The sequence below is a fragment of the Tyto alba genome, unplaced genomic scaffold (assembly GCF_018691265.1).
Source record: "Tyto alba isolate M040663 unplaced genomic scaffold, T.alba_DEE_v4.0 Super-Scaffold_39, whole genome shotgun sequence".
Classification (NCBI taxonomy): Eukaryota; Metazoa; Chordata; class Aves; order Strigiformes; family Tytonidae; genus Tyto; species Tyto alba.
In genome coordinates this window covers 11458790-11474719 of record NW_024881314.1, presented here as the reverse complement: position 1 = coordinate 11474719, position 15930 = coordinate 11458790, and the positions used below count along the sequence as shown (strand labels likewise).

Sequence of the window (15930 nt, the reverse complement as noted above, 5' to 3'; positions counted from 1 at the left end):
CGGGCACAGCGAGAGCCCCAAACCTGCCGTGTGCAGAACAAGGCCCCGGTACATGGCTCTGCTCTCCTAATGTGCTTGTGCCCCTCTCTGCAAGGCGTGAGGGGGTGTGAGTTTATTGCTGAGTTCTGCTGCTTTCCCACCTGGGCTGTTCTGCAATGCTGTGTCGTCTTGTCAAAAGTCAGGGTTTTTTAATGACCTAGCTAATCCTCCTACCTTCTCCCAAATGATGGATGAACTAGCCTTTACTCTTTATTCTGCATGCATCTTTGACTCATTAGATGACTAAATGAGGTCTTTTTTTTTTTTTTTTTTTTTTTTTTTTTTTTTTTTTCCTACCTGGGGAAGCTTGGGACTCAGGAAACTAAGTAAAAAAATGTGTGTTTGACCGAAGCAACAGCCTCTGCATCAGCTCTGCCCAACTTTGACTGCGTTTGGATTTCAGCGTTTAAAAAGCAAACACGGGGGGGGGTCGGAAGGCCAACTGCGCTCCCACCTCAGCGGGAATTTTTACGCCCATTTGCTTCACTTTCCAGCTGCTTCGTGCTCTGCGGTGCCCGGGCCCCCCATCCCCGCTGCCTGGGCAGAGCCGAGGGGGGAGGCAGCAGTTCCCCCCCCCCCCCCCCGGGCGGGCAGGAGGGGCGGTTACTGGCAGCAATGCGGCCGTTTACGGGAGCGGCTGTCTCCTAGCAGCCGCGACGCGCCGGGGATGGGCGGGCGGCGGGGGGAGCGCAGCGCCGGGCAAGCGGTACCGGCTGCGTGGCCGCGAACGGCGGGGCCGGGGCCGCGGGATCCGTGGGGCCCGTGGCCGCCCCTGGCACCGCCGGGTGTGCGTGGGACGCGGGGACGGGCGGTCTGGTCTGCGCCCGGGCGTGGGGATACTGGGACGCAGAACAGACCTTCAGGTGATGCTTCATTCACCGCTTGCCGGGTAGAAAACAGGGGGGTAAACCCCCCCACTCGGGGCAGCCAGGCCCGCGGGGGTTGGCGTTTGGGGGTGCTGGTCCTTCTGAGGTAGGAAAGGCAGCTACTGCCTTGCTGGGGCTCCCCTGAGCCCCTCCCCGCCCCCCCCCCCCCCCCCCCCCCCCCCCCCCCCCCCCCAAATCCTCTTGGGTTTCTCCCAGCTGAGACTTGCGAGTTGAACGCGACCTGGAGGGAACTGTGCGGGCGAGGCAGGAGGATGCCCCCCCACGAGCGGGGTGCGTGGCGTTCGGTGGGTCCCCCCCGGCGGAGCAGCGCTGCGGGGACGCAGCACGCAGCCCCTGCCCGGGGGGAACGGGCTTCTGCTGGCAGAGCGGCAGGGCTGGGGTCATCGGCGCTTTGAGAGCGTCACCTGTGTCCCCCGGGGAATGCAGAGCGCTGCACTCACCCTCTGCTCGTCCCAGAGATCCAGATCTGCCCCTGAGCTTTCGCCGGTTGCGCTGCTGGCCAGCCCGCGGTCGGGGGGAGATGGCCAGGCCGTGTCAGAGCCACCTCTGGCGTACAAGCACTGTGGTCCAGGGACGATGCTAAAATGGAGGCAACGCTACCCAGGCTCCGTTCTGTCATCTGCCACAGCCTGGCAGTCCAGATGCTTGTTCCCTTCCCTAGAAAGTATTTTATGGCATGTGGCAAAATTCCCCATGCAGGCGCTACAAAGGGTAACTGCTGAAAGAAACCGCCCAGTCAACATAACTGTTAATTGTAGCTTTATTTGCATTACGCTATTAATCTTCTGGTTAATACTGCAAATCTGGTATTGTTTAGGTCTCTGGTCCTTCCAGCTGGAGAAAGCGAGTGGGCAAAGCCAAGGGCAAGTACGGGTGGTGGAGGGAATGGGGCGATCCCGGCAGCAGGAGACGGGGCCAAAGGGGACTCAGACCTGGCAGCTTCAGCCCCAGCATCAGCCTCCCGGGGCCAGCTCTGCCTCAGCACCAGCCTGCATGTGTGCACCAGTGTGCAGCAACCCTGTAAATGAGGTGATCGTTAAAGGGAAGAGAATTAGAGTGGAGTATAGTTGACAGCAGTGTAATGGCAAAAACTTCCTAATGAATTTTCCTGGGCAACACATCTCGGGAGGGGTGGTTGTGAATTGAATGTTTTAAGTAATGAAAACCATACTAAAGAAAGCGCTGAAGGGATAAAATAAATAATATAGCATAATTTATTTATTAGATACTTAATATACTATTCTAACTTCTGCAATCCCCAATCCCCTGATTCAGCTCTAAGATGTCTATTGTAAAGTTTGACTCTGGTTAATTCTTCCAGAGGAAGATGTAGGTGGATCATGGGCTGAATCCCAAAGCAGCTTCAGGGAAGACAGCTGTCCTCAGCCCAGTGCCCAGATTTGATTTCCACTATGGTCTGCTAGCACTTCTGCAGCTCTTCACTTAAACCTCATCTGCAAGAACAGGCCAGCTTAGTGTGATGGGCACCACTACCTGAATATGTGATACTGTGGGAAAAAAACCCTATGGAGTTTCATACCAGGACACTGACTACTGGCACTGCCTAGGACCAGCTCTGTCCTGAGTCGTTCTGGAAGAAAGCATGGCAGACCATGGCAGTAGTTAGCTGGGAATTTCAAACTGCCATGCAAGGGGAGGTGATGCCATTCAACAGATGCTTGTCTTCGCACTGAGTCACCTCCCAAGCTTGCCGAGGTGCTGACAGTATGCTCTTAGAGAAGAGATGAAAGACAGTGTCTTCCCTTCTGCTGATTGAGATGTTGTTCTGCCAGGTGTAAGGTCTTCTACCAGCACAAACTGAATTTCAAAATGTAGCGCTGTGGCTGGTGTTGCACCTAAAAGGAGCGAAAGCCTTGCACTGTGGGGGGTTGAAGCTGGGCAAAGATGCTAGAGGTGCATGTGGACACCAGCAAAAACTACTGTGAGAAGGGCATTAGCTGTGTTTACCTTTCTGTTATCTTGGGGACAACAGAGAAATTTGTCCCCCTTTCTTTGCTTCTGCAGTGTCATAACCCAAGTCATATTTTCACACATGAAAAGCTAATGGCTGAAAGAAGAGAAGGTTTTCCACTCTTTTTCAGAAAAGTAGAGCTATGTCCTTGGCATGAGGTTGTTTTGGTATTCCCCTGTAGAGTCTGGGTCAGTCACTCTCCCGTGTTGGTGACTGCTGTAGACAGAGGTGCGGGAGTTAAAGTGTTTCCTGTTTGTAAAGAGAAAAGTGTCACGCTGTGTCCCCACCAAGCTCACCCAGGGTCTCCTATGGCCTCGCTGATGTTTCCAGCTGTGAAGAGCCCTCACGACCTCTCAGGGCAATGGTGAGGGGGAAGAGCTGTCACTCCCCACCCTCATACCCCGCTGGTGTCAACTGTCCTGCAAGACCCTGAGTGGTTTTGGCATTTTCCTTTGGACGGCGCAGTGCCAAAGGGGCTAGCAGAAGAGTCAGATTAAGATCAACCGACTCCTGCCATGCACCATTAGCAACAGTGCTGTTAACAGCCACCAAAGCTCCAGCACGTACGTGACGGTAGTTTCTCCTGTCTTCTAGGTGGTCAAGCACCAGCAATGTGCTTCTGGCCCCAAAACACCGAGTGCCTCATCCAGGAGGGTCTTGATGCAGAGGACAACTCACCTATTATGTCCTTGGCTGATCAAGATGTCACCGTGGTTCCTGCATCTCTCCAGTCACCCTCTAATGCCAACCAATCCAAGGACTTCATTCGCTGCCTGCCACCTCACCTGTCCATGTATATCCTGGGTAAAGCTGCTCTGATTTCCAAGGGTGGTTTCCCCCAAGGGTAATGAACGGTCTCTAGCGTGGATAGGGCTTAGCCAATCTGTCCCTTCAATTTCTCAGGGCTTCTGGATGAAAAATCCCTCAATGCGTGTGCTGCTGTGAGTAGATGCTGGGATTTTCTGGCCAAAGAAGTCAAGAGGGAACGTGTGTGTCAAAGAACAGTCCAGGAGAGGATCCTGTATTTGCAGGTACGATGTCTGGGTTTCTGCCATTATTATGCACTTTAAGAAGAGGGTGTTTTTCTGCTACTGCCCAAGCCATTAGATGGAGATCTTTTACTAAAGGCTACCTCCCAACTCCACCCTGTTCCTTTCTCCTCCCTCTGCAGAGCTAATCCAGGTCAGATGTTCCTGCTGTCACAAGTAAGCACAACAGAATAGCTTTTACTGACCTTTAGAGAGCCTATGACTCTAAAAAAGGATCAAAACATTCTCGTAATCAAGAAAGCAGAGTCTGGTCACAAATGCAAATACTGGACTTCCAGGAGCTAGTGGAAATTGGGCAGAGCGACAGTGGCTCCCTGGGGCAGCTCAAAAATGAGCTTTATTTGTTCCACTTAGGAAGATGGAAATGCTAGGTTTCTTTGCGAGAAGTCAGAGCTGGTGGTTGGGACACAGTAAAGCAGAGCTTCTAGGAAAGGCTTGTCCTGGTTAGTACAGACCTGCCATACACCAAGCTAAGCGGAAAGGTAAATCCCCAAAGAGATAGTTAGGAGTCTTTGCATGCTTTAATTTGTGAAGAGAGCACAGAGATCTCCACCCTGTGCTAGCTATTCAAGAAGGCTTAATGGAAGGTTTCACACATTAAAAATGAATCTTAAATATTGATAAAGATGTTTTGAGAGCCTCTCATCCCAGTGGGTTTGGATTTTGAATCAACTGAGTGTTCACCAAAGATGATATGCGCTTTGAAATTTTTCAGCTTATTAAAAGCTTAAGACTAGAGTTTTGGAAAAAAAAAAATAAAAAGCAATTATTTTTCACAAGAAGTTAAATCTTATACCAACAAAGTCTCTTAAACAGTAACAGGGAGCCAGTGCGTGCAGTGCATCCCGTGGAGATGGGAGATGGGATATGGAGTAACTGTGCTACCTCTACTGGTTTATTCCAGGGATTGTGCCCCAGAGGAGCAGTTTCAAACTATGCTAAAAGAGTCAATGTCACAATTCCACAGTTAAATGAAGAGGGTGATGCCATCGAAATGAAACGCCACAAATGGGGAAGCAAATCAAAGGTATGCTGGAAATTGTTTGCCTTCCATGGATCCTGCATTCCAGTATTTGCGGAGGAAGGAGGACATGGTGGTCTTGGAAGACAGGACAGTGAAATTGGAGTTGCTTTGCTCTCCTCCCACTCCTGCTTGCACCATCGTGAGCAATTCATAAGCACAGTGCTTGCTCAGCACCTTCTCACAGGGGAGGGAGCCTGCATCCCTGAGCTCCTGCCGTGTCCTAACGTCCCCCAGTCGCACCGCCCCAGGGCGCTGGCACGGCTGGGCAGCATCACAAGGACACGGCATCTTTCCCAAAGAATAAAGGGTGCAGCTGTCAGGTCTTCCATTTCTGCCACAGCACGTGGCACGGGAACAACCCTTGTTTCGGCACCAACCAGGAAGTTTCTGCACTCTGGGTGTTCCATGCCAACGCTTTCTGTCCCATTTGGTCTCATTGCTATGGTGGGGACCAAGCCGATATGTGTAATACTATGGCGTGATGCTGCGTTCCTCTCTCCTTGAGTCACTTTTCCCTATTTTTCTTTCCATCAGGAGGAAAAAAATCTACAGGCAGCCTATCATGGTCTGAAAACTGACACAATCCAGCTGGAAGAGAGAAATGTCTTCTGTGGCTCCTACAATATTCGTGTTCTCATGGACCAGTGAGTGGGCTGCTCAGCTGTAGGGCCAAACAGCAGCTTCTTAAAACCTGTCCCATTCCCTGTGATCCTTCTGTGACAATGTATGGCTGGAGAAGGGTCTCTCACCATCAGTGTTAAGAAATCCTCAGTGTCAAATCCAGTTTTTTGTGGCGATACCAAGATAAGCTACTTTTAAAGACACAAGGGTTAGCGATCCACAGTGCATCACGGGGTCAGGAAGAGTCCTCTCCCCTTTTTAAGTTTACCCTCCAGATACAAACTCAGGTATGCAGAACGAGGGGTCTTGGCTGTGGTGGCCTGCAAAGGACTCGCTCACTTAAGTGTCTTGCCCATCAGGTTGCTCAATAAGGACCATTAAGCATCAGAGAAACGCCTGTCACAGTCCTAGGCCTGTTGTACCTTGTTAGCTGGCTAAAGTTCTTCTCCATCACTGTTTCTAATCCAGACCAGACGGGAGCAGAATAATCCACTACAGTGGTGGAAACTTGGTAGCCATTGGCTCTGCAGACCGAAAAGTGAGGCTTCTTGATATGTCAGGAATGAAAGAAGTTCCTCCTCTGCTCTCTGGCCACGCTGGGAGCATCAAAGCACTCTTCCTCAATGAGAAGAAAGGGTTGGTTCTCAGTGCAAGCTTTGATCTCAGCATCAGGTGAGCAGCACTGGGATACCAGCCCCTAGGAAAAATGAAACTTTAATCCTTCCACTCCAACCTTTGTGAATCCTCCTTCCATCACTTTCATTAAAGCAATGAAGAAAGGACAGTGGACAAGAAAACACATCCCCCCACTCACACAGGACAACTTCTGTTTCCCAGTTTCACCCAGTACTGAGTGATAAAATAGGAAGATATGGTGATGCACAGGTTTTCCTACAGTATCTTAAAACACCAGATATGTTTCCCATAGGAACCTTCAGTAAGATTCTGAGCTTTCTAAGGTCAGCATCAAGTTCAGGGGGGCTGAGTGTCTCCAGGGCATTTTAGAAGGTGGGTTGTGCTCAGCAGGCTCAACACCCGGGTAGCTGCTGTACAGCTGCTCCTTCCCAGGTACTGCACCCTGAAACAAGGGGTGGAGATGATCAGCTCTTGTATCTTATTTAGCACTAATTCTCAAAGTATTACAATGAGGTGTGAAAAGCTAAACGGCAGGTTGTCTGGCTCTGGCAGGGTAATTGCATAACTTCCTTAAAGGGAGCATTTAACTAAAGGGGAAAGAGTTTATACTGACTCAGGCTCTGCTCTCCCTGCTCTTCCCCACTCCAAAAGGGCTGTTTGCTTAAGTGTGAGCTTGAGTTCTCTAGATAAAGTCAACAGAAATCATCTTGGCCAGTAAAGAAACAATCTTATCTGGAAAACTCCACATTTTAAGGTTAAGTGAAGGTAACCATGACAAAGGTGAAATCTAGCCACACATTTTCAGGCCGTTTGGAGGTAGAAGAACAAAGTATACTGGTAAAAATTGAATACTGAGCCTGACTTCATCATTCCAAATCCTCCAACACCCTAGTGGAATGACTCCTGATTTTAACCTAGTGTGTACGGGAGAAGAGCTGGAAATAATGAGTAAGATGAATAAGCCACCAGTCAAGTTAGTCACTGTATTCCCTTTCTGGTTGGTCTTTTGTAGATGTTGGAATATATACAGTGGTGCTTGCGTGAAAATCTTTAATGGTCACTGTGGGACAATCACCTGCTTGGACTTACATGAAGAGCAGTTTGTGTCAGGAGCCAGAGATGGGATGGTAAAAGGTGAGAGCCAAGACTAGCAGCTTCCCAGCCAAAGGCAACCAGCAGTGAGCAGTGGGCAGAGTACTTGGGAGTTGTAATGAGTGTGACACGTGTAGTGTGCGAGTACGAAATAAGTCTGTAAATCAGAAGGTGAATGTTAGTGTCTTATATTTTTGCTTCCAGAACAGCTGAAGCTGGCACATGCACACCCAAGGGCTCTGATTGTGTCATTGAAAAAATTCTCATTATTTCTGCTTTTAGTCATTTTAATGGCTTTGTGACTATGGGACTAGACAAAGTCTTAGGAGAGAGTTATCAACTTTCAGCTTTGCCAGACATTTCCTTGTTGTTAGCTTATAGAATGGGATGAAAAGGACGTGCCATTTTCTGGACTTCACATTTAAAAATTTTTCCATGCAATTACACTCTTTAAGCCAACACCTGACTCCATGCAGAGCTGCAGGTTCAAGGTGCAGCTGTAATTCCAATAGTATCTTTTAATTAAATCAGAAAAAATTATCATTGGGGCATATGTATTTAATATTTCTCCCCTTTGCCCCTAACAGTGTGGAGCTTGGAGAGTGGGAAATGTCTCAAGACCCTGAAGCACAACAGTGCTGTTTGGGTAGTTAAAATGGATGGCACCCGTGTTGTCAGTGGGGGTAACCAAGGGCTGGTGAAAGTCTGGTGTGCTGATACGGGCACTCTGATCAAAGTAAGTTTCTCCTCAGGTGGATAATTTTGTGCAAAATAGTCAAAAATCTTCTGTGCTAGTTTATCATAGCTTTTTGCTATTGCCAAAGACGTTCTTAAAAAAAAAAAAAAAAAAAAAAGAAGAAATATCTCTCCCCCGGCCCCTCAAATCACAAGCAGTCTAAACTGATAAAAGAAACTGCAGAATTAGTCTTAAGCAAATAATACAAAAACTGATTTGAAAACAACTGTCAATTTTAACTCAGGGTTTGATTTGCCTTGCTTAAGCCCCATCATTACTTGATCTCTGTAGATACACTCATCTCTGCTCCTGTAGGAACGTTCAGAACTGGGAAGAGGGCAGGAGGGCTTGACTAACAGCTCTCAGGGTCAGAGGTATCACGGGTTAGCCAAAAATATGAAACTTGCTCTCAGAACCCATTTATAAAGCTGAAGCAGCTGGATAGCTGCTCTGCAATGTAAAGATTGAGGCCAGAGTCTGCCAATTACCTTAGCAGGCATCCAGAATTAGTATTAGTCCACATCTCTGAGAGGAATGAATCTCGCTCTACCTGCGGGAAGAGAGCTGCAAATTGAAATGCATCTCAGGTGCAAGCTACCCCAGCACCAGCTGAGCTAAGTTTGCAATTGGCCCGTCCACTATAGTCAGGGCAGTCCACTCTCTTCTCCTGGGTGGGTGAATCCTCGTGATCTCCTGGGTGATTCAGTAGATCGCAAAGGTCTCGGTGCAGTCACATCTATTTAGCACAGATAATAAAGAAGGAGAATGGATGTTAATTCCATGCTAGTAGCTCATTATCAGCAACAAGCCCAGAATATTTCTTATAAGTGATTATAAAACTAACACATTTCTCCGTAGGTTGTATTGGTATATTATAATAACACCCAATAAAACTACAATATAATATATAAGGCTGGTATTGTGAATGCCATAGATACCTTGGCATATTTATATCCAGATTGCTGACAGTGTTGCACCTATTTCTTTTACTTTGCAGACATTAGAGGGGCACCAAGGCCCAGTTAAGTGCTTGTCCTTCGATCAGTGGCACCTAGTCACAGGAAGCACTGATGGATACGCCCTGGGATGGAGCATGTTGGGAAACCTTAAGCGATGCCTAATAGCTTTCCGTCACCCTAAGTAGGAATCAGATGTGTTTCAAGTTGTATTCAACAGCCCATTAAACCTGTTAAAAAAAAAAATAATCCTCCTTTGTAGGAACACAAAATGCTTTAATTAACAGCCTTAGGATTTGAAATATCCCCATTTTCAACAGTCTTCATCTTCACAGTGTCAGGCACTACGTGGCTGCAACCAGTGTTTGTCAGTTAAGACCTAGAACAACCTAAAATGCAAATATGCAACCACTTGTTCACAAACAGGGATGACTTAAGACTGACAGTGCACAGTCCATGCAATATTTTAAAGATGCAAGAGGGGATCATGCTACCTGGTCAGGAGAAGATACCGCCTGTGTCAGAGGTGGCTGGGTTGCATACTGAACCCTACCAACTGTATATTGTTATTTGATAATACTTTAATTGCTTATTAGAACTGTAAAAACTGTAGCATCATATTGTTTTCATTTGCTTTCCTAGACATAATAATGAAATTTAAAATAAAGCAGATGGCCATAACCACACAGGTTGTTCTGAGGATGCACTGGGTTGGTTTGTTTGGACATGGAGTGATGATGAAGGACTTCACTACCAGGCCTTTTAAATATCTCAGTGAGCATCTTTGTTTAGCCTGTTGATGGAGGCAGACCTTTGCATCTCCTCCAAGACAAAAGAGGTAGTTGATCATGTCTCCTTGTGAAAGCATGATGTACCAACAGTGGCATATTGTGTTTTCAGGGAAGTTCTGTGCCTGGAGTTCCTCTATCTCAGAGTCATCAGCGGCTGCGCTGATGGAAAGATTCGTGTATTTAGCTACCTGACTGGAACCTGCCTGAAAGTCTTGATGGCCAGTAGTAGAGGGGACCCCATATCGTCTTTCTGTGTTGCAGAAAACAGGTTGGTGATGACAGCTGCAATCAGCCTCTGGACCAAACTCGGTAGATAACATTGTAATTTAAGAAATTATGTATTCTTCCTTTTACTGTCCTTGCAAATAAGCTTTAAAGGGCTCTACTGCTTATTGGCTGCTTCAGCAACTTGGTTTTGTTAGTAATGATTGAAAATAGATTTGCTTAGTCCATTCAGAAATCTATAATTTTCTGGTTTTACACAACCTTAAGATATAGCATTGAAACAGGCTGCCTGGGGTTGAGTCACCATCCCTGGAGGTAAAGATGTGTAGTCCTGGTGGGTAGCTACATGGTTGAGTGGTAGATTTGTCAGTATTAGATTTATGTTTGGATTTGATGACCTTAAAGGTCTTTTCCAACCTAAATGATTCTATGATTCTATGGACCAACTGTAAAGCTGAATTGAGAACCCAAATTTCTTAAGGGGTTGGAGAATCAAGCCAAGGCCTGCCAAAGCCTTTACCTACTTCTACCTACTTTTACCCTGACCTACTGCCTCTTTATAACAGACAATAATGGAAAATTCTTCCAGGTTCCTTCACATCTGTGCCTCTAAACTAAAGGTAGTTCCCAGCTTCTGTGTGAACAATAGCTAAAATACTGGTGTACAATGCTGTTTTGGTCACAACACTAAAACACAGTTATATATGGGCTGCCATGAAGAAAACTAACTCCATGCCAACCAGACCAAATACACCTCTCTAATTTAGGTTTAAATGTCCCTAATAATGTGGTTGGTATCTCCAGTTTCTTTTGGCATTGCAGTAATCTAGCTCAGTCCACTGTTGGAAATTTTCATCCTAATTATTTTAAAACTAATCTTGCCTTAGAGATGAGCGAAAAGAGCCCCACAGAGCTCATACAGAGTATGAGTTAAAATGTACAGCATCTCACTGATGGGGCTAATTGCTACTGCTTCCTTAAACAAGTGATGGTTATCTTGGATCTGTTTAATCGCCTTCAGGTTTTGTATTGCACAGAAGCAAAACACGGCCCTGTTAGGTAGTAACTGCTGTGTTAATGACATCTGTGCTTTTAATGGCTTTCCCTTCCCTTCTCCAGGCTGGTGATCAATTCACCAACTAGCCTGCTGATGTTCCAGTTTGAGGAGGGCAGGTGGGACTATACCTTAGACTCCAATCGAGAGGTGGTGGGGAAGAAAAAACAGCCCACGGGGACTTCAAGCAGCAGGCCACTCCACCTTCAGGGAGCGAAATGCCACGACCTCAGCCGGGTGCATCAACTTGCTCTGGAGACACGAGGTGCTGACCAGCTCATGCTGTCTTGCTGGATCTGCTGCTGGCCACCAAAAAGCTGTGGAACATCTCAACATATTATGTACAGCCTCTGCAATACGCTGGCATTTTCTAAAATGAGTTAGAAATAATTTCAAGTACCCACTGCCTTCATCCGAATCAATTTACAGATGCTCTGCTTTTTGAAAGCGCAGTCTGGTCGATGTGCTGTTGCATTTCAATAGTTCTGTCATTTCCAGGCTTTTGTAAAACCTTTGTACCTTTTTAGAAAGGTTTGGTATAAATTCAACACATTTGTCAAGACAGGCACTGTCACTTTCTAACTGAGTAATAGAGAAATCAGTAGTATTATTCATATTCTTACAGCTGGCATGCACGGAAACATGTCGCTGATTCAGTGCTTGAATTATTTATTAGAAAATACTCTAGAAAGTCATAGGACACCTGCATTCAGGATCTGCCATCACGGGGAAATGCAATTGCACATAAGCAGGCACCTTTTAAATTGTAACATTGTGATGTTGTTTTTTTTTAAAATCAGCAGTTACTTAATACAGTTTGCATCACAAATCTTCCAGCTCTACAATCAAACTATATATTGCAGATGAACTCATGAGCTAAGAAAGTTTGCATGCTTTTAAGGCCATCAGATGCTAACCTCCTTGATGCAGCTCTGCTTGGTAAAAGATCTACAGTTTGTAGAAACATGAAACAAATAGGGAGTACAATATATTTTAATTTTAGTGGCAAAAAAAGTGTACACATTTAATATTTTAAAAATCAACATTTGCTGTCATCTTTGAATTTTGAGAGGTTTTCTGCTAATCGTATATCTTTGGATTAGTTATAATATCAAGGCCTTTAGAAGCTGTGATAAGAGGCAAAACAAAGACTTGAAATATCATCAGTTATGAATAATTTATTTAATTAAAAAAAAAAAAAAGTTTAACACCAGTAAGGTTTAGAGATGATTCTTTCTTCTGCTTTCTAGCTCTCCGCAATGGACTGATGAAATCAGCAGCTTGCCAGGAACAGCAGAATTTTCTCAAGATTGAAAAGACTTTTCATAATCAGGCAGAGAAGCTGAAAAAGCTTTTCATTCCTGGTACCACACAGCCCCATGGCTTTGCCTTGGGAAAGTCAATGAGAGCATGTTCTGCAAGAATCCTAGCAGATACTGGTAAGGATTCTTCCCAGCTAGGCAGGGCAGTAATTCTTCAAATAAGTGCACCTAAGATAATGGAATGGAGTAAACAAAAGGTAAGGATCTCTAGAAGACAGACCCGTTCTGGATGAAAGGTTTGCAGTGGTAAAACAGATCACTTGCAGATTCTGTGATGGCTACAGAAGCTGCTTTAGATCAAGTCAGTAGGATAAGAGATCAGTTCTAGCTATAAAGCCTAGTTCTCTGGTATCTAGATTTTTTTTTTTTACTGTATCCTTAATGTACTTTCTGATTTCTTTAACAGGTATAGGAAAACTGTGCACAAAATTTATTCAAGTAGTTGGTAATTAATCAGTAGCAGTAATTGTTTTTAAAAATTGTATGTAAATCATCTCAGCCAGCAATGAGATGTCAACCTGAAACTCGCAAATGAGATAGTGCTGAGGTCACAGATAAGGTCTGTGGCCATATGGCATTTGTCTCAAATTAATTTTTTGAAGGTTTTATATTCAGAATCTGTTGGGATCTTAAATCTCAAGACATACTCTGAAGTCTGTACCAATTGAAAGTCTCCAACCCTAAACTCCTGGTGTTTGTAACTAAGATGCAGGGTCACATATATGTGCAGATTAATCAGTTCTAAATTCTGTGACAAGGAACAAGCAGTAATTTTCACTCGTTTCTTTTGCTGTACTCTGCCTTTCTGCACTGTAACTTACTGTTCTCTGAAATGCATTTCCAGAGGGCAGAAGTTTGTTAACCAGTCTGGAAAACCAGCACTGTATTGCAATGCAATGATATGTGAACAGCATGACACTGCAAAGCAAAGTGACATATTAATCGCTATGGCAAGGCCATGGGACAGAGCATCTTACACACTCTGTGTCATAATCCCCATCAAGTTCTTATAGTCAAGGGCATAATCACACAATCCATCTTGATGTGTCTGTCATACAGCACAGGTCACTCCACACACCCCTTTAGACAGCAAAGCCAGGCTATGAAGCATGTTTTGTGGTTTCCAATTCAAATGCAGCTCTCAGTAGTAACAGTTCAAAGTGATTCCCAGGTGTTGGCTACTTCAAAGATTTCTACCAGGAACCAACTTTTCTTGAAGCCTTTTCCCAAAGCACAAACTGTAGGACAAGAAAGGGGTGCATGGGAAGAGGTAGTGGTGGGGAACCCCATTCCTTTTGGAAACCATGGTTTCAAACAAGGTGGACACCAATCCCTCCACATGCAAATACAACACACGTTACAGAATCTGACTTGAGTTTGACTCTTACAGGCGATGGCAAGGAACATTTCTCAGTCAACCAAGACAGAGTTACCTCTGACGTTGGCAGCATCACTAGTGAGGCTAAGGATGAGCAAACTGAAATGGGCACCACTGCCATGTACCTTCCCATGCTGCCTGTTCCAGAGATAAACTGGGACTGTCCATATGCCTGTCAATCCAGCATTTGGTCTTACTCAGAGTACTAACCTGCCAACAATGATCACAAAAACTATCCTCAATTCCAAATGTATTGTTTTATTTTTGGAAACAGATGGCAAACCTGAACATGGCCTTTCTCTCTATGCACCTGCACAACCTGACAGGGCAGAAGCTACTTTGCACCATGAAAAGAGAAGAGGTCCGAGTTGTCCAGTGTCCCCTGACAAGCTCCTCTCAACCACCAGCATGCTGCAGAACACCCGCAAGGCAGCCCCACTCAGGTCCAGTATTGAGCACGCTGCAAAAGTCAGGGAAGCATGGGAACCTCCACGGGAACATCAGCAACACCGCCCTGAAATGGTACAAATATACAAAACCCCTCTGCAACACAAAAAGGATCAGACAGTCCAGCTCCAACATGTGAGATTGCACGGTGATTCTCTGACTACGAAAAGAATTTCTGTACCCTTTGAAACCAAAATGCTGAAGCTCAAGCTGAAAAACTCCTTGCATGGACCCAGTGTGAATTCCTCCATCCCTGCTCCCTCCGTTGTACGTCCCAAGACTTGTGGTTTGCTGCGAGAAAACAAAGCTCAAAGTGGTCACAGTAAAGTCATCCCTCTCCCTGAAGATGAGGAACAGCTTATCAATCCCTTTACAGCTTCTTCTGAACTGATCAAATCAACACGTGTGAGGACTGCACAGATGAAAAATGAAGCAGTTCCCAGGAGAAAAAAGCCCTTTTGTCCGTACGCTGCAGACCCTTCCCAGAATGACAGTGGGTTCAGACTTCTGACAACGAAACAGAAGGAGGCGTACGAGGCAGCTACTGTAGCTCAGTTTCAGGCATACCACGCAAAGCTCACAGAACATCACCAGAAAGCATGCAAGAAGGCCTGGTTACGGAAAATTAAAGGCCTACCTACAGACTCTTTCACTAAGGAGGGGAAAATAGCTGCTCCTGAACTTGGGTTTAATACATTCATCTGAGATAATCCCTTAGTCTAACAAACAATTGGTATCTGAGGATTCTGGTGTCCAGCTGAGTCTGCCATGTGAAGATCCCTGTGGTTTCTATGTATAAAATACATCTCCCCTGTAAGTTTTTCTGAGAAATATTATTGGTATATTCAGCTATTTCTCAAGGCAGTCAATGGACTGAGTCCTCTAGTGAATTTATCTTGCTAGACCTGCTGTTACTACAGACACAGCACTGTTTGATGCTAATATAGCTCAACATATGGCTCAACTGTGTGTGAATAAATAAAATAAATATGTATTGTTAGAGTTTGTGTGGATTCATTAGAGTCTATAAGCTGAAGACCTGCATACGGACAACTGCTGAGCAGCTGAGCCCAGAGGGTGGTGATCAGTCGCACAAAGTCTAGTTGGAGGCCAGTAACTAGTGGTGTAGCCCATGGGTAAATACTGGGCCTGATCTTTTTAAACATTTTCATTAAATAATGACGTGGACGATGGGGTAGGGTGCACCCTCAGCAAGTTGGCAGATGACACCACGCCGGGAGCAGTGGCTGGTGCACCAGAGGGTCCTGCTGCCGTCCAGAGGGACCTGGACAGGCTGGAGAAACGGGCGGAGAGCGACCTGGTGAGGTTGAGCAAAGGGGAAGTGGCAAGTCCTGCCCCCAGGCACCAGGAGATGCTGGGGGCCACCCAGCTGGAAAGCAACTTAAAATTTAATCTGTATTAAATAAAAAATAAAGGTAGTGGTTTCTATTTCTCTGGTTTTGTGGATAAAATGCCTAAATGTCCTTGATTTCCATTAACGCTCAGGACCTAAATTGGCTTGAGTTGGGAAGACAAAAGCCTGTCTGGTTGTCCAGCTCTGAGTATCTGGGCCAGTGTACCAGAAATATCTCCATTATTTTCTTGCATTAGAGGCTTAAGGCAAGATACTCCTGCCCAGGGTCACGTCAAGGGTCCTTTCAGCAGCAGTTTTGGTCTAAGATGAAAGTCTGTGAAACTCCC

At 45.8% G+C, this 15930-nt stretch overlaps 1 protein-coding gene across 1 annotated transcript; it reads left to right on the top strand.

Annotated features, from left to right (window-relative positions):
- The first annotated feature begins 884 nt into the window (after window positions 1-884).
- Window positions 885-14934, top strand: CDRT1 (CMT1A duplicated region transcript 1). The gene is given in 14 exon segments (XM_009967673.3): window positions 885-902; window positions 3493-3586; window positions 3589-3702; window positions 3802-3929; window positions 4852-4974; window positions 5506-5615; window positions 6061-6264; window positions 7241-7362; window positions 7908-8056; window positions 9054-9196; window positions 9913-10071; window positions 11148-11347; window positions 12333-12521; window positions 14057-14934. Coding segments are annotated over 13 exon segments (2547 nt in total). The 5' UTR covers window positions 885-902; window positions 3493-3558.
- Window positions 14935-15930: the final 996 nt, after the last annotated feature.